The following is a 23,425-nucleotide window of genomic DNA, read 5'->3' as shown; positions in this document are numbered from 1 at the left end:
GGTTCCACAGCTGTATGGTGGGATTTATCTTGTTTAATGTCCATTGAATGTACCCAATAAGATCAAATGTAATAATAAAGTGTAGAAGCATTGGGATAATTGTATTGTACCATGAGCAGGGATGAGAGAGATGGATGGCAGAAGTCAGGGGAAGAAAAGAGAGGGGTAGGGAAAAATGATAGAGAAGTTGCTCATGAAGAGTTGGGAAGCATTGACAATTAAAAATGGGAAAGAGAATCTGAGGTGGATGTGGCTTGGAAGAAAGGATAGCAAGGAAAGTAATAGGAATATAGAAAAGAGAGGTGAATAATGATGGCATGACCTGTTTTTGAATGGAATGGTTGTGGAAGATTTGATCACAAGTGGTCCATATTGGGGTGGAGATTTGGAAGTTGGCTAAACACTGTCTTGGTTCTGGAAAACATTACTTGGTCAAATGTAGGAGTCCAATATAAACTGAAAGTTTAGTGTAAAATGAAGTTGCTTATTAAAACAGCCAAGCCATTCTGCCAAATCTGAAGGATCGTGACTGAGAATATCAACAAGCCTGTTTAAATAATCTCTCTCTTTGTAGGCACATGTGTATGGTGATGAGGGGAGTGCAAAAGATGAACAGTAAAACTGTAACCAGCACCATGTTAGGTGTTTTCCGGGAAGACCCGAAGACCCGTGAGGAGTTTCTAACTCTTATTAAGAACTGAAAATTGAACACTGAATGGAACAGACTGCTTTTAGATGTTCAATATATGCTTTAATTGTTATTACTTGTATTTGTTAAATGTCTAGATGTAGGATTCAGACTTACAAAAATATGAACCTGTTAATAGTAAAGGATAATGTACGTTGGGTTATGTCAATATACTGTAACAAAGTCACAGTTCTTAGTGTTTAATATTTGAGTGTCTTAGAATTCTCAAAAAAATACATGATAGTTTCATAGATTTAGATGTCTTGTAACCAATAGGTTGGTATTTAATGGAATCTAGCAGAGGTCTACTCAGAATATTTATACAAATTTACACATTTAGTTTTTAACTAAAAACAAAAAAAGTACTTTTTCCTCTGTACCAGCCAGTTGAACGGGGAAATATCACAAATAGTACTGAATTTTCACTGAAACATTTTATCCTTTGCACCTATATGTGGTCTCCTTGTTGCACATATTTTTAAAATTTACTTTTCTAAGTAGCATCAAGCAGTGCTTCTGAAGACTTGGAGTAAATGTCATGGTGGTGGAATTTACAGTGGTGTCTGAAGAAAACTGCATAGTTCTTCTCCACATGACAGTTACTTGTGCAGAGTTTGTGTAGAATTCTGACTTCATTCCATTGACAAATTAGGTTCAACAGAAGAAGTTAAATCTTTTCAATATTATTGTTTGCTTCAGAGTTGAGAACTGCTATGATTGTGCAAATACTGTGTACATATGAAGCAAAAGGAAAAAGGGATATCAATCTGGCCACCATACTTTATATATCCAGATTGACTCAAAAGTTAGGGGAATTAATGTGTTTCTAATGTTTTTGTCTCTAATGTTTGATCTAGAGGATAATTCCATGCATTGGTAACTGTGGCTCTTGTGTCTCTTTCATGCCTCTGCAGCCAGAAGAGGATATAGTGCTCAAGGATGTGGTCTGACTACAGATTGAATAAGCTTTCCTATAACTTTCATATTATACTGTTTGTTTTATATTGACTTTGCTTAAAAATTAACCGAGAAATGGTTTGACCAATTTGCGATCATTTGTATATTCAACAGTTGTCATAGTCCTGTGTCTGCCTAAATCACACATATAGACACTTTTTATTCAACCTTTCAGATGTTATGGTTTGACTTTATCTCTGGGTCAGAAGGCCTGGGTTCATGACACTACCATTGCACTAGGAGCCCCCACAGTCCATTCATGCACCTATTAATCACCTAACTCATTGTTAAATGTGAACATGATCCCTAATACATTTCATAGACAATTACTTTAAATCTCTCAACCACTGGCAACAGTCTGCATTGTCCATTCATGATTTTAGACACTACTATCAAATCGCTTCACTCTGTTATAATGAACAGGAGTCCAGGTTTTCAGATTTTTCTAGAGCTGTTTTAATTTTCCCATTCTAGGTGGCATTTTCCACACCCTTCCTGGAGTATGAATTTCTGAATTGTATACATGACTGAAGCTGTGATTTCACTAAGGTCTTATCTCGACTTACCATTTTAAGTTTTACATTTACATCTTACTCTAAAACCCCCAAATTCATAAACTTTTTTCCTTCACATTGAAATTATCCATGTGAAGTGCTGCTTTTATAATGAACCAAATATTCTCCAATCTTGTACGTCATCCAATCTTTTTTGCTGTTCAAATTGGAATGGTTACTTTTATCTAATCAAGGGTGCCACCTCATTTGCTGACATTAAATTCCATTTGTCATGTCTTACAGATCCTCTCATCAATACTGCCTTTCAACTTTCTTTGATCATCATTATTTACTCAGTCTGTTTTAGTACTATCTATAAATTTCTCCAGCTTTCTTTTTCAAGCCTTATATTGTAATCACTGTTTGCCACTCTATTGTGCTTGGACCTCTTATTCAGCATTTTACATTAGTCTAATAATGTTTGTCAATTACTGTTCTACCCTCTCAAGCTACAGAAGAAGTTGGACAGAATGTGTTCTGATTCCTTCAATTCCACTGCCCTAATTTCATAACGTTAGCAAATTTCATGAATTTGAATTGATCATCTCATTCAAATTTATGGGGAACAGATACTCAATTAAGACAATGGTAGAGCGGAAATATACATTTTCACCATTAGTCAGATTTAAAATGAACCCTAGTACCACATTCAAGTTAGAAAAAAAAATGAAAAGGAGAATATATAGGCTGTTTGAGAGTACTGTCTGGCTTACAGGTGGCACATTACTTGTGTTTTAACATTTCTTGTGAAATGTCCTAACGAGTGCAAGGTGAAAAGCTATGACAAAAGGTGTCTTTTCAGTAAGAGCTTAAAAATGTGTTGCTGGAAAAGCGCAGCAGGTCAGGCAGCATCAAAGGAACAGGAGAATCTTCAGGAAGGGCTTATGCCCGAAACGTCGATTCTCCTGTTCCTTTGATTTTTAAGCTCTGATCTCCAGCATCTGCAGTCCTCACTTTCTCCTCTTTTCAGTAAGACCCAAAGTGCCACTTTGTAATCAACTTAATATACTTGCTGTCACCTGTAGACAGAATTAGAAGGTTTAAGTGGATCTTATGATTTATTTGTATGCCTCAAATAGCCCAGAGTGGAAAGACATGTGCTCTCTCCTGTGAATTCATCCAAAGAGTTCTTAGAAGGGTAGAGGTATGCTTCCCATAATGAAGATGAGAAAATAATAAAACATTGGCAAAAGATTAGAGTTGATTTGCGTAAGTCAGGAAATGCAGAGGAGAACATAGAAACAAATGCACCGTGTATTCTTCCTTGTTTCGTTTAGGCAAATCTTGACCATCTTTCATGTAACAGCTTGAATTGCCAAATCTTGTGCAGATACTAATTCACCTGATAGCAAGGTAATTGAATGAAATATGTAATCATCAGTGTTTAAATTTGTTGCTACTGCAACCACAAGTGCTGCACTCACTGCACATGGGCAATGGCGGCACCTGTCGTGTTGTCAGTACCTGCCAATATCAAAGAACATTGTTCTGCATGACTACTGCTGCCACATTGCCAACCCGTCACTGCCCTGCTCATCTCCCACTTGCTGCACCTCTTGGCCACCCTCTTCCTCACCCACCATCTTGCACATGAAACAGAAAATGGGGTGGGATGCTGGTCAGTGAGTAAAGTGATGAGTAAAGTGATGAATGATGCAGTGAGCTGCAAAATGTACAGAGTAGCAAGTGAGAGGCAGCACCAACAGGTGAACAATGACTTCACTGGCAAAATATTACATGTTCAACATTTGTAGAAATCCATGTTATGTATTAACATTCAGACAAAAGAATTTCCAAATCCAGGGAATCAGGAATATTCTTTAGAAATAATTTTCCTACAATATTTTAAAATTTCATTATTTTCAAAATATTTTGATTACTAATCAAGACATTCTATGTAGAAGTACAGAATCATTAGCCTGCAATAGAGTTATTTGAAAAGAAATATCTTTTGAACATAGAATACTGTGGTGGGATTCTTAAATATTCCAGGAGTGCGATATAACATGCATGAGGTGAAGTTTTGTATTTTCTTTGTTTAAAAAAAGTTGCTTTTTTTGTTTACTTTTTAAAAATAGCACAAATTTTTCAAATAAAAGATGAAAATGTCAATTTAAGATGAAATACATTTTGGTAACTCATTACAATCAAGAAAATTTTTAAAGTGGTTTAATAAGTATCTGAAATTGCATCGTTCACCAAGCTATAAATTCCTAATTTCTTTTTGAAAAGGTGTGTAATTTATTGAAAAAAATGTCAATTTATTAATTTTTAATGATAATTAGACAGTTTAATTTATTTGAATGAATGGTTAATCAGACATTCTACTTTAACAAACTCCATTTAATTTTTTAGTAGTTCATGATTAGAATTAGCTTTGAGTACAGGGATTGACCACTGGAGCAGCCTAAATCATTGGCAAGTGATAAGATTCAGAGTGACGGATTAAGCATTGCACAAATGTTGTACGATTACTTCTTGATAAATTCCACAAAAATGTATAATAGTGTATCATTTTCCATGTATTATTTAAGTGTCTTTTCATTATTGCATATTTTAAGTGTACTGTGTGGTGATAATTCTTTATTTAAAAATTAATGATGTTTTAATGTTGCAATTGACATACATTCTAGAAATTTGCAGTATTTGTGAATACTGTTGCTTTGCTCAGAATGCTAACGTGCAACTTTTCATATGGAAAACTCAATGTTACTAATTGACTAATATAGCTAAAAAGAGTGGCTATGAATTGTATACCAATTTGCTACAAGCAAATTCCTGACATTGAGAAAAATCTCTCCCTCTGGTATGTGGAAATCCATATTCAGTGTATGTTGTTCTGAGTAACTTGTATAATGCATTAACCTGGGGTCTGTTGGCACTGAAATATGGCCTTGGACTCTGTTGTATCCTGAGAGTCAAATAGAATTGTTTGTTTTAAACTCTAATTTTGTAATTGCTCTGTCGCTTTTGAAATGTATTTAATTTTAGTGCACTTAAGGGACTGTATTGAATATAGTCAAAGATTGTAATATATGTCCAATTGTTTATATAGTAAGTATTATTAGTATTAACAATTTAACCACATTAAATTGTACTTTAACCTAAAGACTTGAATGAGCTGAGCAATGTTTGTTGTTTTCATGGAATTTGAGTAATATTTTGCCTTTTTAAATTATAAAGTTGTTATTTTCTTTAGAATATACAATGATTTTAACCTAAAATTTGTGAAAACGTTTGCTGTCTTACTTGGGTTATTGAGGCATGGATGGGAAAGGTCAGCTTTGCACAAAACGTGCCAAATGCTCTGATCTGCAAACGAATCAGCAGTTTCCAATTAAATCCGATTAAGGCATTAATTAGGTACGCAAAGCCTAGATATAGTATGAAACATTTCCTTGTCAACAAAAAGCAGGATTTATATAGCACTGCTAATGTAAAATGGTGATCCAAACGTGCTTTGTGTTAGCTGGGTAAGAAACATCAGCACCAAACTAGACTTAGCATTAGTAACTGAAAAAGATGGGCTTTCTTAAAAAAAAAGATCATTAAGGAGGAGTGGGATAAATAGAAACAGGGAGGTTTGGAGGGGTATCTGAAACCTTGAGCCTACTGTGCTACAGGAACAGCTACTAATGGTGACACAAAGGAAGTGGAGGGGTTTACAAGTAGCCAGGAAGAAAGTAGTTTGAGGGTTGTAGAATTAGGGGAGGTGGTGACCTATTCTGGTAATCTAGAGTCCCAGGTTCATGTTCTGGGAACAGATTCAAATCGCACGATGGGGATGGTGAAATTAAAATATAGGTACTGGTCTAATAGTTACCATAACCTGCAATGATGTAGTTGATTGTTCACTGCCCTCTGAAATGGCAGTGAGCACACCATTCAGGGTCAATTAGGATTGCAGAATAAAAGTTGGTCTTGCCTACAACACCCATATCCTATGTGCAGCCGAATGTGTCAAGTAGCAAGGAGGAATGCTTGGCAGTGTTGGTTAAAGCAATCTTCAATATACATTCCGATTAGTTGCTGATTCATTTCTATTGGTAATGCCCGTGTTTGTTAAATGCTGTTAATTTTGTTTAAAGTTGGCAGGGAGTGGCCATGCATGTAAAGGCCTTGGTTCTTAGTTCAAGGGTTCTGCTCAGACTAATTATTCCAATCATGGGTGCTGTAGTTATCTTTCCCCCCTTTGACTTGCAACATGAAAGGAGATTGTGCTGAAGCAACATTGAGAAAGACAAGTCAGAGAGAGAGGGAAAGAGTTTTCAAAGGAGGCCTTATCCACCTCGGGTCTTCAGACCTAAATCTCAACCTAAGCCAGGAACAATGTATCCCATCTCCTTTCATGGTAATCTCTTGCAGAAAGACACAAGAATTAGGTCTGTCTTGCTTGCCCAACTCTAAGAGACCCAAGGGGCAACTTTTTCATGCAGAGGGTGGTACATGTATGGAATGAGCTGCCAGAGAATGTGGTGGAGGCTGGTACAATTGCAACCTTTAAGAGGCATTTCGATGGGTATATGAATAGGAAGGGTTTGGAGGGATATGGGCCAGGTGCTGGCAGGTGGGACTAGATTGGGGTGGGATATCTGGTCGGCATGGACGGGTTGGACGGAAGGGTCTGTTTCCATGCTGTACATCTCTGACATGTACAGGGACTATGAAGGCTTGTATTTCTTTGAAACAGAGAAAGGTCTGCACGTTACCACAAGATGTCTTAAAACATTTTATATCCAATAAGTACATCTGAAATGTAGTTACAGTTTAGACCATAGCAGCAGAAATTAGGCCATTTGGCCCATTGAGTCTTCTCTGCCATTCGATAATGGCTGAGAGGTGTTTCCACCCCATTTTCCTGCTTTCACCCTGTAACCTTGATTCCCTTGGCAATCAAGAACTTATTTATCTCTGTTTTGAATATACTCAATGACCTGGCCTCCACAGCACTCTGTAGCAATGAATTCCACAGATTCACCACTGTCTGACTAAAGACATTTCTCCTTGTCTCCATTCCCTTTACTCTAAGGCTCCTGCCTATGGAAAGATTTTCCCAACATTCACTCTGTCCAGGCCATTCAGCATGCTGGAACTTTCAATTAGGTTCCCCTCATCCTTCTAAAGTCCATCGAGTAAAGTCCCAGAGTCCTCAGATGTTAAGCCTTTCAGCAGGGTTCAAGAAAATGAAAGAAATAACAAAATGTTTACTTAAACAAAAATTAATACTGCAATTGTGAAATCTTGGCAATATAGACTGAATGAGATTTGGTAAATCCTGTTTGAAGACTAATATAGGCAATGGTACAAATTGATTCTGAATGGTTGTATTGATCAGTAATTACAGAGTTGGAAGCAACTATGATGCCTCAGATTAATTGTTAGAGGTTAAATGATGACATGACCTTGGCAGGGAACTCCAATTGAATTTGGAGTGAGCTATATACAGCCCAGTAGTGTTGAATAACTAATACATCCACTGAGCATAACTCCCCCAATAGAACTATTAAATTTGCCTTATAGCATTGCCTATGGGAATAAAATCTGCATTAAAGCCAACAAATATAAAGAATGCCATCCCATTTACGCAAAAAGGTATGACTTGTTTTAAACTTTTAATTTATTTGATCCTAAATATTTACCACAGCAAGAGCTCAGTATTATTAATAATTGACTAGGATGCGACCAAGGATCTTAATATCTGAATTTTCTTTACATGTATATGCTTATCATCATTTGGGGGAAAACTGAAGCTGAAAATAAACACAAAGTTAAAACTCACAACACCAGGTTACAGTCCAGCAGGTTTATCTGAAAGTACAAGCTTTCAGATTGCTGCTCCTTGGTCAGGTAGCTAGAGGGACAGGGTCTTAGGACACAGAATGAATAGTAAAAGATCATAGTGTCATACAACTGATGGGATGTATTGAACAAACCTAGATTGTTGCTAAATTCTAATCACTTAGAATGGGTTGCAGATTTCGATTTATTAATATGTAAATCCCAGACAAAAGGATCTTTTGTCCTGTTTTTTTTGAGAGATTGTAAAAGTAGAGGTGCCAAACTAATGACTGAAAACATCTTAAATAAATAACTTGGGAGGCTTTTAGGTGTTTTTTTTAAAACGGTTGAAACAATGGAAGGGGAGTGGCCAATTCTCATAGACCAAGGTTTCTAGTTTTTTTTAGTTTTAGCAGTGATTTTCCAGTACCACTCTAATCTAGACTCTGATCTCCAGCACCTGCAGTTCTCACTTTTGCCTAACTACCCAATATGATCTATTGGATGTCTGCCCCCTAGTGGAGTTATTTAATATTGTATTGTAAAGCCTCCTTTGTCTTTCTCAAACGATCATTTCATTCTAGAAAAGAAAGTTCATCCAGTGTTGTGTAATAGATTAAACACTGCAACAAAAGCCACAATTGAAAGACAACTAGTGACGTCGATTTTGTGGTCAACAGGTGATGCAATAATTAGAGGGAAGGTGCAGACATTGAGTTACTCCTATGGCATGAACTTTACCTCTTTCTCGATAGTAAATTTCATCAGTTGACAAATCAATTGGTATACAGCAACAATGATGTCTACAAGGAAGGTATTCAATCAATCACATTCTTACAAACATAAACCAGAAAGTAAAAGTCATTTTTCCCGTCACTTTTAAAATCCATTTTATTTTGGATAGCGAAGCAAAATATGATTACAAGTGTATAAACAAATAAATCATGGAACTTATCATCACAATGGAAGAATTTCAAATTCAACCAAGGCTGGTCCAACTGAATGGGCAAACCAAGCGGTCACCTAGGCTTTAGAGGGACACTAAATTAGACCAAAGTGAATTTTTAAAGGGAAAATTTCATTAGTGACTTCTCATTTTTTCCTTATTGAATGAGTGGGAGGGGCAGCCAAAGTCACAGGTCATTCAAGGTGCCAAAATCAATTGGGCTGGTCTTGCATTCAACTATTTACTCTTTCAGCACTTCTAAAAATGCTTCGTGGTCATGAGATTCAGCATACCTTTACAAACCTATTTACATATTAGACAACAAGGTGCTATTGATGCCCAATTTCTGAGTCAGAAGATCCTGGTTCAAGTCTCACCTGCGCTGGAGGTATGTCATACGATGTCCAAACAGTTGATTAAGATAACTACAAGATGCAACTTTATTCAAGCATATTTACAGCAAGGAGAAAGTGAGGACTGCAGATACTGGAGATCAGAGCTGAAAATGTGTTGCTGGAAAAGCGCAGCAGGTCAGGCAGCATCCAAGGAGCAGGAGAATTGACGTTTCGGGCATGAGCCCTTCTTCACGGCTATCGGGAACAACACCGTTTCTGCCATCGCCGCAGCCACTTCTGCCCCCACTGCCATCATTCACCTGCACAACGACTACGCTGCATGCGTCTCCGCCCCCACGCTGATCTCCGTCACCATGCCTAACCCTGCCCCCATGCCAATCTCCGTTCGCACACCTAACCCCGCCCATGCGCTGATCTCCGTCCCCACGCCGAACCCCACCCCTGCCCCGATCTCCATTCCCGCCCCCACGCCTAACCCCGCTCCCACTCCCAGCTCCAGCCCCACACCAAGTCCTAGCTCCCAGCCCTGCCGTATTTTCACCATCCATATTTACAGCAAGACTTGTTTAATTTAATTGATTTCTTGTTGTTGCAGTTTGAACAGGCACAACATTTTACCCTCTGAGAATGGGTAAAATTCACTGGGCTTCTGCGTATGAGGAAATCCAAAGTTGCTGTTAGATTCAGAATATAACTGTCATTATCACACTAAAATCTGGATTATCTAATATTAATATATACCCACAATTTGTTTTCTCATTATTTCCCTGCTCCTTTACTTTTCCTTGACACACTGACTCTTTATTAGGACAATGAGAACATTAGAAATAGGAGGCCAAGTGGCTACTTGAGGTCAAGGATCATACAGAAGGGCAAACTGGGCTCAAGTCCACTTTCTTGCCCATTTCCCATATTCTTTTGTTTCTTTAAGTAAGTCCAAAGTCTATTGATTTTAGTCAGGAGTGTACTCTGATAGGACAATGGTGCTGGTTTATGGGAAATAATTCCAAATACTCAAATCCTCTGAGTGAAGATGGTTTTCTCAATGTTAAATGATCAACTCCTTACCTTGAATCTGTCCCCCATTCTAGATTACCAAGCAGGGTAAACAACCTCTCAGCACCGCCTATTATTGGATAGAATGCCTATTGTGTGGAAACAGTTTATTTGACCCAACAAGTCCACACTGACTCTCTGAAGATTTACCAACCCAGACTCACCACCCCCCCTCACCCCCAATCCCCCCACCTTAACCCTGTAAACTTGCATTTCCGATGGCTAATCTAACTAATTTTACACTTCCCTGTATACTGTCGACAATTTAGCATAGCCAATCCACCTTACCCACACATCTTTGGATTGTGGGAGGAAACCGGAGCACTTTGAGGAAACTCATGCAGACACAGGGAGAATGTGCAAACTCTACACAGCCACCCAAGGCTGGAATTGAAACCAGGTCCCCGGTGCTGTGAGGCAGTAGTGCTAACCACTGAGCCACTGTGCTGCCTTTAGAAGTTTCTAAATATCAATACAGTCACCATTCATTCTTCTAAACTTCAAAGATTACGGGTCAAGCATTTATCAATTATCAGAAAGAATGCACAGGATATCTCTCTCATCCCAGGAATCAATCTAATGAATGTTAACTGCACCTGTCAAAAGAAAGTTCAGTAAGATCGTATGATTTAGGAGCAGAAGTGGGCTAATGAGTCTGCTCCACCATTCAGTGAAATCATGACAATCTGATCTGACAATCCTCAACCTGACTTTGTCTTTTCTCCATGAGCCTTGATTGCCTTAGTCAACCTTGAATATACTTAATAACCAAGCACCAAGAGACCTCTGTGGTGAAGAATTCTACAGATTCACTACAATCAGAGAAAAAAACATTCCTCCTCATCTTATGGGCGGCACGGTGGCACAGTGGTTAGCACTGCTGCCTCGCAGTGCCGGAGACCCGGGTTCAATTCCCGCCTCAGGCGACTGACTGTGTGGAGTTTGCACGTTCTCCCCGTGTCTGCGTGGGTTTCCTCCGGGTGCTCCGGTTTCCTCCCACAGTCCAAAGATGTGCAGGTCAGGTGAATTGGCTATGCTAAATTGCCCGTAGTGTTAGGTAAGGGGTAGATGTAGATGTAGGGGTATGGGTGGGTTACGCTTCGGCGGGGCGGTGTGGACTTGTTGGGCCGGAGGGCCTGTTTCCACACTGTAAGTAATCTAATCTAATCTCAGTCTTAAATATACAATCTATTCTTCTGAGATTATGCTCTCTTGGCCTTGACTCTGCCACAAGGGGAAACAATCTTTATGCATCGGCCTGATTCAGTCTCTTGAGAATCTTTTATGTTGCAATAAAGTCAGCTTTCATTCTTCAACATCAATTAATGCAGACTCAATCCTTTTTAAGATGTTCTTTTGGAAAAGGAAACCAAAACTGTCCTGTGCGCTCCAGGTCTGCCATCAAAACCCAAGTAAAATTATAGCCTAATTTATTCTTGTATTTTAGCTGCCTTATGATAGAGACCATCATATGATTTGTCTTTCCAATTGCTTGCTGTAATAGCATGTTACAGTACCTCCAAATCCCTATGAACATTACGTTTGATCATTTTAAGATCTGCTGTGAAGGTAACCTCTCAATTCCCTACACTATACTCTATGTACCACCTTACTGCCCATTAACTTATATCTGAATCTTTTTACAGCATCTTTATGTCATCCTCACAGATTACCATCTCAGCAAGCTTATGTCATGAGCAAAGCTGAATACAATTCTTACAGCACTTTTGTCCAAGATATTAATATAGTTTATAAATAGTGAAGGCCTCAACACAAATCCTTGTGGTATTCCACCAATTAGAACGTACAACCGTTCCCAACTATATCAGTGAACCTTCATGTGACAATACTGATCCCAGTCCTGTTGCTGTGCCATCCATCCCTTCTAAATAGGTGCCTTGAGTCCCAGAACTGGACCCAAACCCCTGACAATCCAAAGTCCTTGACTGCTATCATGCCAGTTCATTTTTCAAATTCTACATGAACTATTATGTTCATTGGCCCCTGCTGTGCCTAATCTTACCACAATCACAGCACTACAATTTTTTTTATTGTTTTCTAAAACTCCCAACATCTTCAGACCTTTCTTTTTGGTTTAAAGCCCTAACAATTGTTCTAGTTGTTCAATCTCTGAGGAAGTTGATCACTGTTTGGTTGACATGAAGCCTATTTCAATAGAATCATTTCCTCATTTGTTCAATTTAAACACTAGTGCTAGAGTTCTATGAACCAGATCTCCTTTCTCCTATTTCACCCTTTGAGCCAAGCACTTACCCCACTGATCTTCTGGATGCAATATCAATTCCCTCAAGATTTAGGTAGTAACCTGGAATTTAAATACTTCAAGGTTCATCAACCTAATTACTAACCTGAAACCTGCTCCTCAAACGTGCAACACAGCATCACATTCTTGAGGCTAGATAGCTTATTTGTTCCTGAATGAACCATAACAATATAGCTCCTCCTTCTCCAAGTTCTTGTGCAGCCAAGATGTGATATTCTTAAAGCTAACACTGGGTGGACAACTTTAGACTCCCAGTTGGAGCTGGAAAAAAAAAGTCTCTATTCCACTAACTGTTCAATACCATACCACTACTACATTTTTTGTTCTCCTTCCACTTGCATGGATTGCCTCCATTCAAGCAGGTACCTTGGACAATGTGAGAATATTTCCTCAATCCCCACGCTGTGTGACTTTTTTTTACCTACAGTGTGGCAAGAGGCCTTTTGGCCTAACAAGTCCACACCAACCTTCCGAAGAGAAACCCACCCCCCTATATTTACCCCTGACTAATCCACCTAACACTACGGGCAATTTAGCATAGCCAATTCACTTAACCTGCATATCTTTGGACTGTGGAAGGAAACCGGAGCAAACCCACGCAGACATGGGGAGGCTGTGCAAACTCCACACAGACAGTTGCCCGAGGTGGGAATTGAACCTAGGTCCCTGGCGCTGTGAGCCACCGTGCCACCCCAACTTGCTTCTATGCCTGGCCAATGACTAACTCAAAAGTACTACTTAACATAGGTCCATGAGGTAGTCATGGCGTTAAGTCTACAGGTAACATTTGCCCTCTCAAGTTCTGCAAAGTCCATATTTTGGAGTCTAGTCCAACAATCTTTATCCAGAGTTCATCAAGTTACTGCAAAATGGTTGCTCAAGATATTCTCCACAAACTGCCATTTATCATTTAACATCACACCATCTGTCTCTTTACTACACAAGATAGTAGAAGTAGGCCATTTAGTCCATTAAGCCTGCTCTGCCATTCAGTAAGATCTGGGCTGGTGTGATAATCTTGTGCTCCACTTTTCTGCCTTTCTCCCATAACCCTTGATTCCCTTACTAATTCATGGCTCAGAGACAGATTTTTAATTAATCAACCTCAATAGTTTTCTGTGGTGAAGAATTCCACAGGTTTACTACTCTCAGAGAAGAAATTCCTCTTCATCTCTGCCCTAATGAGAGAACACCTTACTCTGACATTATGTCCTCTTATCTTAAACTTTCCCACAAGGGGAAACAATCTTTTCGTATTTGGGCAGTATCTGTGGAGAAAAACAGAATTAATGTTGAGTCGGATATGGCTCATACCATAAACATTACCACAACTGCTGAGTTTCTCCAGCATTCTGTTTGTTTCAGATTTCCAGCATCCTCCTTCTGTATCTACATTGTGTGTTTCAATAAAGTCACCTCACATTCTTCGATACTCAAATGACTCAAGTCCAATCTACTTGACCTCTCAAGACAGTCCCTGACAAATGTTAAAACATACCCTGCATCTTTAATAACTGTTATCACGTGAATATAATATCGTGTTGCTGACACCTTTAAGAAATTCAAAATTTGAAAAGGAAACAAACACAAATACCCAGTCCATCAAAAACCTTTCTAGTCTCGATTGCTCATATAATTTTTGTTCTGAGATTTTAAAAAAAATGAATATTCACCTTCTGTCAAAGATGTGGCTTGTTTCCCTACAATGATGCTGACTTTTCAAAAATTATTTTGTTGACATGTTAATGTCACTGTTCAGAATTGAAAGCAAGCACTTGATAGACAAATTGACCGAATCAGTCATTTTGGAATTAAAGTATTGCAGCGACACATTTGAGAATATCACAATTTTGTGTTTTTTAAAATTTAATTTCATATATGAACAAGTGGAAGCATGAATGAGATAGTGAATCACATACCACTACTGCCTCACAGCGCCAGGGACCCAGGTTCGATTCCAGCCTTGGGCGACTGTGTGCAGCTTGCACATCCTCCCTGTGTCTGCATGGGTTTTCTCCAGGTGCTCTGGTTTCCTCACACAATCCAAAAGATGTGCAGGTCAGGTGAATTGGCCATTCTAAATTTCGCATAGTGTTAAGTGCATTGGTCAGAGGGAAACGGATCTGGGTGGTTTACTCTTCAGAGAGTCAGTGTGGACTTGATGGGCCGAAGGGCTTGTTTCCACACTGTAGGTAATCTAATCTCCAGGCCAGGCTTTCCAACACTTTAAAATAGAATCCTGAGATGTGCATATCACAGTCAATGCCAGGTTTTTGTTTTGCTTAATTACTCTAACTGCTCTCTGCAAATATCCCAAATCCCACGCCAAACCTGGGAAATCTCATTTTTCAGAGCTGGGATTGAGGTAGGTCTTGCTTTATGCACATACAGTTTGTGGAAGAAGCTGACCATTTAAATAATCAAGTGCCTGCACTCAAAACAGATTTTGGAGTTCCTGTTATCTGGAACCAGAGATGTGAATTCTTCAGAGGTAGGGTTAGGTGCCCTGCAGGATTATTCACAGTGGAAGAGATTATGCATAAAAGGTCCACAAACTCTTAAGAATTGTCCAACTTGTCAAGAAATGGCTCAGGTATCAAAAACTGTCAAAAAGTGTTAAAAAAAAGTAAAAAAGTTCTATGTTCCTGTCCTTTAGTCCAGCTATCAAAGAAATAACCAGTCTCCAGTTTCTGGCTCCATTTCCTTCCTTTACTGAATATTTTTATATAAACACTAGTTTATGTTGCTTGCTAGCTTACTTCCTTTTTTTAGGCCTCATGATAGTCTCTAAATTGTACTCAATTTTCTGGCCTCCTACTAAACTTCATAGCATCAGATACTACTTCTTTCAATTTGACACCATCTTTAACTTCCTTAGTTAGCAGAGGATACTCCACAATCCCCACGCCATCAGGAGCAGCGCTCCGAAAGCCAGTACTTCCAAATAAACCTGTTGGACTGTAACTTGGTGTTGTGATTTTTAACTTTGGTAGTAAATGCTGACAAATGGGACTACGTCAGATCGGGATGTCTGGTTTGCATAGATGAGTTGGACCAAAGCGTCCTTTTCCATGCTATATGACACTGACTACAAATGCTTCATTCTTGCAGCGTCTTTCTTTCTCAGAGGACAATATCTTAAGAGTTCTAGAACATTTCCTTAAACACCTGGCAGTGCTTATCTACCACTCTATCTTTTAACCTATTCCTTTTGTCTTTATTTTACTGTAAGACACTAATTGCAGGACTTTCATTCCTCACTCCAAAAATGAATACCAGATTCCTTACTACACAGCTTAATCCTTTCATCACACACTTTCTTGCCCAATGTGGTCTGTTCCCTAGTTGTCCTAGAAGGTACTGTTCTAAATACAGTCTACTGAATTCATCCTCAAGGCTCTCTTTGTTAATTTGGTTTGCCCAATACATTTGGCAACACTGTCAAATAGTAAAGGTAGGTAGTGGTCCTAAAAGCTGGATTTCTTTCCTGTCCAGTGTCTCCATCCAAACTGATTCTGCATCTTGATCTTTTGAACCAAGATTCTTGTTGATGTAATGATCTCACTCTTATTTAAACTAGTTAATCCAGTTCCTTTTCCTTTCTTCCTAATCCTTCTGAAATGTCAAAAAAAACTTGAATATTCAATTGTCAAAAAAACTTGAATATTCAATTCCCTGCATTGCTCAGTTTGCAACACTACCTCTGCAATGGCTTAAAGCCATACTCATTTATTTCTATTTGTGCTTTCAATTTATCTGACTCATTATGAGTGCTATGAAGAATCTGATAAGGGTCTTTACATTAAAAAAACGTTTTTTCAACTATGACCCTGCATATTTATACACTCTTGTACTGGCACACACTAGTCTTTTTTGCATCACATGATTATTCCACTTCAATACCTCGTCACCAGAAGATATTTCAGGAAATCCTTTCCAATCATTGCTCATTACTCGAATTATCAAAATATTAATTGGGATGATGTTAAAGTCCTCCAAGATCACTACTCTGGATTCTGCCCTTTGCCACCTCAAACCTTCTCTTTCCAAAACTATAGTACCTTCAATCTGTGCTGCCACCACAGCTCCCTTTTATTTTTTATTTTTAAAAAAGTATAAATCCTCATAATTTTTAAAACCAAGTTTCCACTACATCACACCCTGACAAACTTGGGAGTTTACCAAACTTGGTCCATAGTGTCTATGCATGCATTTTAATTTTTTTTGTATTGTTTACAGTCCTTATTATCTATCCCTACGTAACACGGTACCACTCACATCTCAAATACTATCCAAAACACACTATACCATTCATCTTTTCGATTACTATGTGCCATTGTCCAACCTCCTGCCAATTTATCTTAAACCCCCCCAAACCACACCAGTGAACCTCCCAGTTAGGATACCAATGCCAGTCCTATGAATAGATGCCTTCTGCAGGAGACTGGTTCCAGTGCCTCAACTTTAAGTCATAGAGATGCACAGCATGAAAAGTGACCCAACTCATCCATGCCAAGCATCTAATCTAGTCCCATTTGCCAGCACCCAGCCCATATCCATCCAAACCCTTCCTATTCATATACACATCCAGATGCCTCTTAAATGTTGCAATTGTACCAGCCACCACCACTTCCTCTGCAGCTCATTCCACACACATACCACACTTTGCATGAAAAAGTTGCCCCGTAGGTCTCTTTGATATCTTTCCCCTCTCACCCTAAACCTATGCCCTCTAGTTCTGGTCTCCCCCACGCCAGGGAAAAGACTGTCTATTTATCCTATCCATACCCCTCATGATTTTGTAAACCTCTATAAACTCTCCCTTCATCCTCCACTGCTCCAAGGGAGTCCAGAAATAGAGGGCATAGGTTTAGGGTGAGAGGGGAAAGATATAAAAGAGACATAAGGGGCAACTTTTTCATGTAGATGGTGGTACGTATATGGAATGAGCTGCCAGAAGATGTGGTGGAGGCTGGTACAATTGCAACATTTAAGAGGCATTTGGATGATATATGAATAGGAAGAGTTTGGAGGGATATGGGCCAGGTGCTGGCAGGTGGGACTAGATTAGGGTGGGATATCTGGTCGGCATGGACAGGTCGGACCGAAGGGTCTGTTTTCATGTTGTACACCTTTATGACTCTATGAACTAAATCCTCAAATTCTTTAGTCATTCAGCATTCCCTACGTCTTTAAGGTGTAGATCTATGTGTTTGTTTATGGCGTTGTGGTTGGAGTGCCAGGCCTCTAGGAATTCTCTGGCATGTCTTTGCTGAGCCTGTCCCAGGATTGATGCGTTGTCCCAGTCGAAATGGTGTTTTTTTTTCCTCCGTGGGGCTACGAGGTCGTTGGAGGATTTGAGCTATAAGGAGAGGCTGAACAGAGTGGGGCTGTTTTCCCTGGAGCGTCTGAGGCTGAGGGGTGACCTTATAGAGGTTTACAAAATTATGAGGGGCATGGATAGGATAAATAGACAAAGTCTTTTCCTTGGGGTCAGGGAGTCCAGAACTAGATGGCATAGGTTTAGGGTGAGAGGGGAAAGATATAACTGAGACCTAAGGGGCAACTTTTTCACGTAGAGTGGTACGTGTATGGAATGAGCTGCGAAAGGATGTGGTGAGGCTGGTTCAATTGCAACATTTAAGAGGCATTTGGATGGGTATATGAATAGGAAGGGTTTGGAGGGATATAGGCTGGGTGCTGTACACCCAGTACAACCCATGGACAAAACCAACGTCATCTATAAAATTCCATGCAAGGACTGCCACAAACACTACGTAGGACAAACAAGAAGAAAGATGGCCACCAGGATACATGAACACCAGCTAGCCACAAAAAGACACGACCCCCTCTCCCTCATAGCTCTACACACGGATGAAAAAAACCACCATTTCGACTGGGACAATGCATCTATCGTGGGACAGGCTAAGCAAAGATATGCCAGAGAATTCCTAGAGGCCTGGCACTCCAACCTCAATGCCATAAACAAGCACATAGATCTAGATACCATCTATCAACCCCTCAGAAAACAAACAGGAAATGACATTACCACAAACCCCAGGAACCCCATCCAGGAGAAAGATATAAATAGAAAGCAGGAGACAACAGCTTCGCTTCACTTGGAGGTCGCCACTGATGATACCTAGCCAGGTAACGAAACGTCTGGATATCAAACCTACAGCTCAGCGAGCAAACCTACACCCTAAACCTCAACCTGAGCTATAAACCATGCGATTCCCTACACCTCCCAGCCTTTCCTTTCATCCTAACCGGAATATACTTTCTCTGGACTCTCATTATCTCATTTCTGAAAAGGCTTCCCACTTTCCAGCCATCCCTTTACCTGCAAACGTCTGCCCCCAATCAACTTTTGAAAGTTCTTGCCTAATACCATAAAAATTAGCCTTCCTCCAACTTAGAACTTCAACTTTTAGATCCTATATATCCTTTCCCATCACTATTTTAAAACTAAGAGAATTATGGTCACTGGCTCCAAAGTGCTCCTCCACTGACATCTCAGTCACCTGTCCTGCCTTATTTCCCAAGAGTAGGTCAAGTTTTGCACCTTCTCTAGTGGGTACATCCACACACTGAATCAGAAATTTTTCTTGTACATACTTAAGTGGGCGGCGCGGTGGTTAGTACTGCTGCCTCACAGCCCCAGAGACCCGGGTTCAATTCCTGCCTCAGACTACTGTCAGTGTGGAGTTTGCACATTCTCCCCATGCCTGCATGGGTTTCCTCTGGGTGCTCCAGTTTTCTCCCACAGTCCAAAAATGTGCAGGTTAGGTGAATTGGCCATGGTAAATTGCCCATAGTGTTAGGTGAAGGGGTAAATGTAGGGAATGGATCTGGGTGCGTTGCACTTTGGAGGGTCAGTGTGGGCCAAAGGACCTGTTTCCACACTGCAAGTAATCTAATCTTAAATTCCTCTCCATCTAAACCCTTAGCACTATGGCAGTCCCAATCTATGTTTAGAAAGTTAAAATCGCTTACCATAACCAACCTATTATTCTTATAGATAACCGAGATCTCCTTACAAATGTGTTTTTCAATTTCTCTCTGACTATTTGGGGGTCTATAATACAATCCCAATAAGGTGATCATCCCTTTCTTATATCTCAGTTCCACCCATATAACCTTCCAGGAATATCCTCCCTCAGTACAGCTGTAATGCTATCCCTTATCAAAAACGCCACTCCACCTCCTCTTTTGCCTCCTTTTCTTCGCTTCCTATAGCATTTGTATCCTGGAACATTAAACTGCCAGTCCTGCCCATCCCTGGGCCACATTAATGTAATTGCTATGATATTCCTGTCCCATGGTCCTACCCATGCCCTGAGTTCATTTGCCTTCAGGCTTAGGCCTTTTGTGTTGAAATAAACGTAGTTTATCAGCCCTACCTTGTTCTCTGGTTTGTCCCTGCCTGCCCTGTTTGACTCTCTTCTGTTCTCAGATTGATCTCTTTCCTCACCATTTCCCGGGTCCCACCCCACCACTTTATTAGTTTAAATCCTCACGAGCAGCTCTAGCAAATCTCCCTGTCCGTATATTAGTCCCTGTCTGATTCAGGTGCAATCCATCCTTCTTGTACAGGTCACTTCTATCCCAGAAGAGATTCTAATCATCCAAAAATCCTTCTCCCATACACCAGCTCCTAAGCTGTACCCTCAATAGGTCATAGCACCAGGAGTAATCCAGCTAGTACTAATCTGGAGGACCTCCTTTTCAAATTCCTGTCTAACTTTCCCTTCAGAATCTCATCCCTTTCCTTTCCTATGTTGTTGGACCTTCTGCTGCCACCTGACCTTGAGAACATTCTGCACCCTCTCGGAGACATCCTTGATCCTGGCACCAGGGAGGCAACACACCATTCTGATTTTTCGCTGCTGGCCACAGAAACATCTGTCTGTGCCCCTGACTATTGAGTCCCCTAACACAATCGATCTCCTGGAACCCGACATACCTTGCATTACATTAGAGCCAGTCTCGATACCAGAAACTTGGCTGTTCGTGCTACATTTCCCTGAGAATCCATCACCCCCTACTTTTTCCAAAATAGCGTATTTGTTTGAAATGTGGATAGCCACAGAAGATTCCTGCACTAGCTGCCTACCTCTCTTACCTTTCCTGGCGTTAACCCATCTATGTGACTCTATCTGCAACTTTTCTCCATTCGTATAACTGCTTGCTCCCTTGCTCTTGTATATTCCTCATTGCCTCTAACTGTTGCTCAAACTGACCCATTCAATCTGATTGGATTCGCAACCATTGACATTTATTGTAGATATAATCCTCAGTAACCCGTAAATTCTCCCTAAATTCCCACATCCAACAAGAATAGCATCTCACTCTACTAAGGGCCATTTTTGCTTCTTCCAATCTAAAGACCTAGAAAATAGCAGAGTCTTATTCCTCTACAAAACACTGCTCTAGGCTAACTTGATACTTCTTGATTAAACTTAAAAATATAAGCCAAAGACGGATCTCAATAAAACATATAATCAAGAAAGAACCTACTCTACTCACTATAGCACGGCTACACTTATCTGTGTCTGTGCTGTGATCTCTCAGAAACGGGTTCTTTCAAGGTCAGTTGTGAATTCCACGGTTTGTTACTTTTCCTACTCACACTCCAAAGTCCGGCGATACAGGAATTCAACAGTAAAGGCAGTAACTGCGCAGGTTCACTGTTGTCAGTTAGCAGTGTAGGTTTCTTTTTCTCTCTCTCTCTCTCTCTCTCTCGCTCTCCCCTGCACACACCATTTTCTGCTTTTGCCTGTTGCTCTTCCTTTTAAAAGTGCGGTTGTTTTGACATTTTTTCTCCTCCAAAGTTCCAAAACAATGTAAAACATTATAAAACAATAATTGCTGCTCCTGGAATTTGAGGAAATCACCTCCAACACCTCAGAAAAGGAGCAGCCTATTACAGCCAGAAAAATTTTCCCAGCCTGCATCTTGGATTACCCAGAATGCACAGAAACCAACCCTTCAGTCCAACTCATCCATGCAGACAAGATATCCTAAGTTGATCTAGTCCCATCTGCCAGCACCTGGCCCATATCGCTCTAACCCCTTACTATTCACAGATGCCATCTAAATGTTGCGATGGAAACAGCCTCCACCACTTCCTCTGGCAATTCATTCCATACATGCACCACCTTCTCTGTGAAAAAGGTGTCCCTTAGGTCCCTTTGAAATCTTTCCCCTCTCACCCTAAACCTATGCCTTCTAGATCTGGACTCTCCCACCCCAGGGAAAAGACCTTGTCTGTTTACCCTATCCATGGCCCTTATGCTTTTATTTAGATTAGATTAGATTAGATTACTTACAGTGTGGAAACAGGCCCTTCGGCCCAACAAATCCACACCGCCCCGCCGAAGCGCAACCCACCCATACCCCTACATCTACCCCTTACCTGACACTACGGGCAATTTAGCATGGCCAATTCACCTGACCTGCACATCTTTGGACTGTGGGAGGAAACCGGAGCACCCGGAGGAAACCCACGCAGACACGGGGAGAATGTGCAAACTCCACACAGTCAGTCGCCTGAGGCGGGAATTGAACCCGCGTCTCTGGCGCTATGAGGCAGCAGTGAAGATCACCCCTCAGACTCTGACGCTGCAGGGAAAAAAGCACCAGCCTATTCAGCCTCTACCTATAGCTCAAACCCTTGCAAAATCCTTGAAAGGGTTCAGAAAAGATTTACAAAGTTTCACAACATCCTTCCTATAGGAGGGAGACCCTTTATATTATCCCTTTAGCCTCTCACTGATTCTCCCAATATACCCATTTAAACTCTTACTGTCAGTGGGAGTTATGCAGAAATTAGCACCTTCAAGACCCTGGATTTTAAACTTTCCCTCTAAATCTTAAAACATCTGACTGCAGGACTGAAAACATGTTTTCTCTCTATTACTGGTAGTGACCTCTGAAAAATATTCCTTACCCTGTCCCTGGTGTACTTCTTCCTTGGTGCCTGGATAAAGCAAATCACTCAAGACTCATGATGATTACAGGATTGTTCCCCACATTATGGAATATCAATAACCATCCATTTCGAGCCTCTGGTGCAGTCTCTTACTTGCTTTTGCCGTGAGCGAGACTGCACTCCTTCGAATGTTGACACTCCGAGCTATATCCAAAGCTTGACCTGGCTTGTAAGTGGGACAGAAACCCAAAGACACTTGCATGCCTTTAAAAGAAGATTCCAAAGGCCTCTGATCAGTTAGCCCGAGTTCACAATGTCAAGGGGTGCCCACCTCCTCAAATGTATATCCTAAGAAGTTCTCATCCTCCCTGATGCTCCAGCTTGGCTCCAGCTATACAGAAATCCAGAGCGTGAGTTCAGCAGCTGGAGACTCTTCTACACAAGGTTCTCTAAGCACATGAAAAGAGCCCTCTTGTGGCATAGTGGTACTGTCCCACCTGCTCCAGAGGTGGATAATAACATCTCTAGATAGGTTGTGTATAAAAATAAGTTAATAAAACAAATTCCCAAGCACATTAAGTGTCCTTTAATTCACATGGCACAGGAATTGAAACTAACAGCTTTCAACTGCCCATTATTGGGTTGTACGGTGGCTCAGTGGTTAGCACTGCTGCCTCACAGCACCAGGGTCCCAGGTTTGATTCCAGCCTTAGGCTGTGTGGAGTTTGCACATTCTCCCAGCGTTTGCATGGGTTTCCTCCCACAGTCCAAAGATGTGCAAGTCAGGTGAATTGACCATGCTAAATTGCCCATAGTGTTAGGTGCATTAGTTAGAGAGAAATGGGTCTGGGTAGGTTACACTTCAGAGGGTT

General features: G+C 40.4%; 1 protein-coding gene across 2 annotated transcripts in view; it reads left to right on the top strand.

The window, feature by feature from the left end:
• The window catches only part of LOC140476327 (GTP cyclohydrolase 1-like), a 43,779-nt gene extending 38,437 nt beyond the window's left edge, over positions 1–5,342 (top strand). For both annotated transcript variants that reach the window (XM_072568760.1, XM_072568759.1), the window contains exon 6: positions 575–5,342. In XM_072568760.1, coding sequence (XP_072424861.1) covers positions 575–701 — 127 coding nt within the window. In that variant the 3' untranslated portion in view covers positions 702–5,342. The remainder of the gene's footprint in view (positions 1–574) is intronic.
• The last annotated feature ends 18,083 nt before the right edge of the window (positions 5,343–23,425 follow it).

This window comes from Chiloscyllium punctatum, chromosome 4 (genome assembly GCF_047496795.1).
Source record: "Chiloscyllium punctatum isolate Juve2018m chromosome 4, sChiPun1.3, whole genome shotgun sequence".
Lineage (NCBI taxonomy): Eukaryota > Metazoa > Chordata > Chondrichthyes > Orectolobiformes > Hemiscylliidae > Chiloscyllium > Chiloscyllium punctatum.
This window is presented reverse-complemented; position numbering and strand designations above follow the sequence as displayed.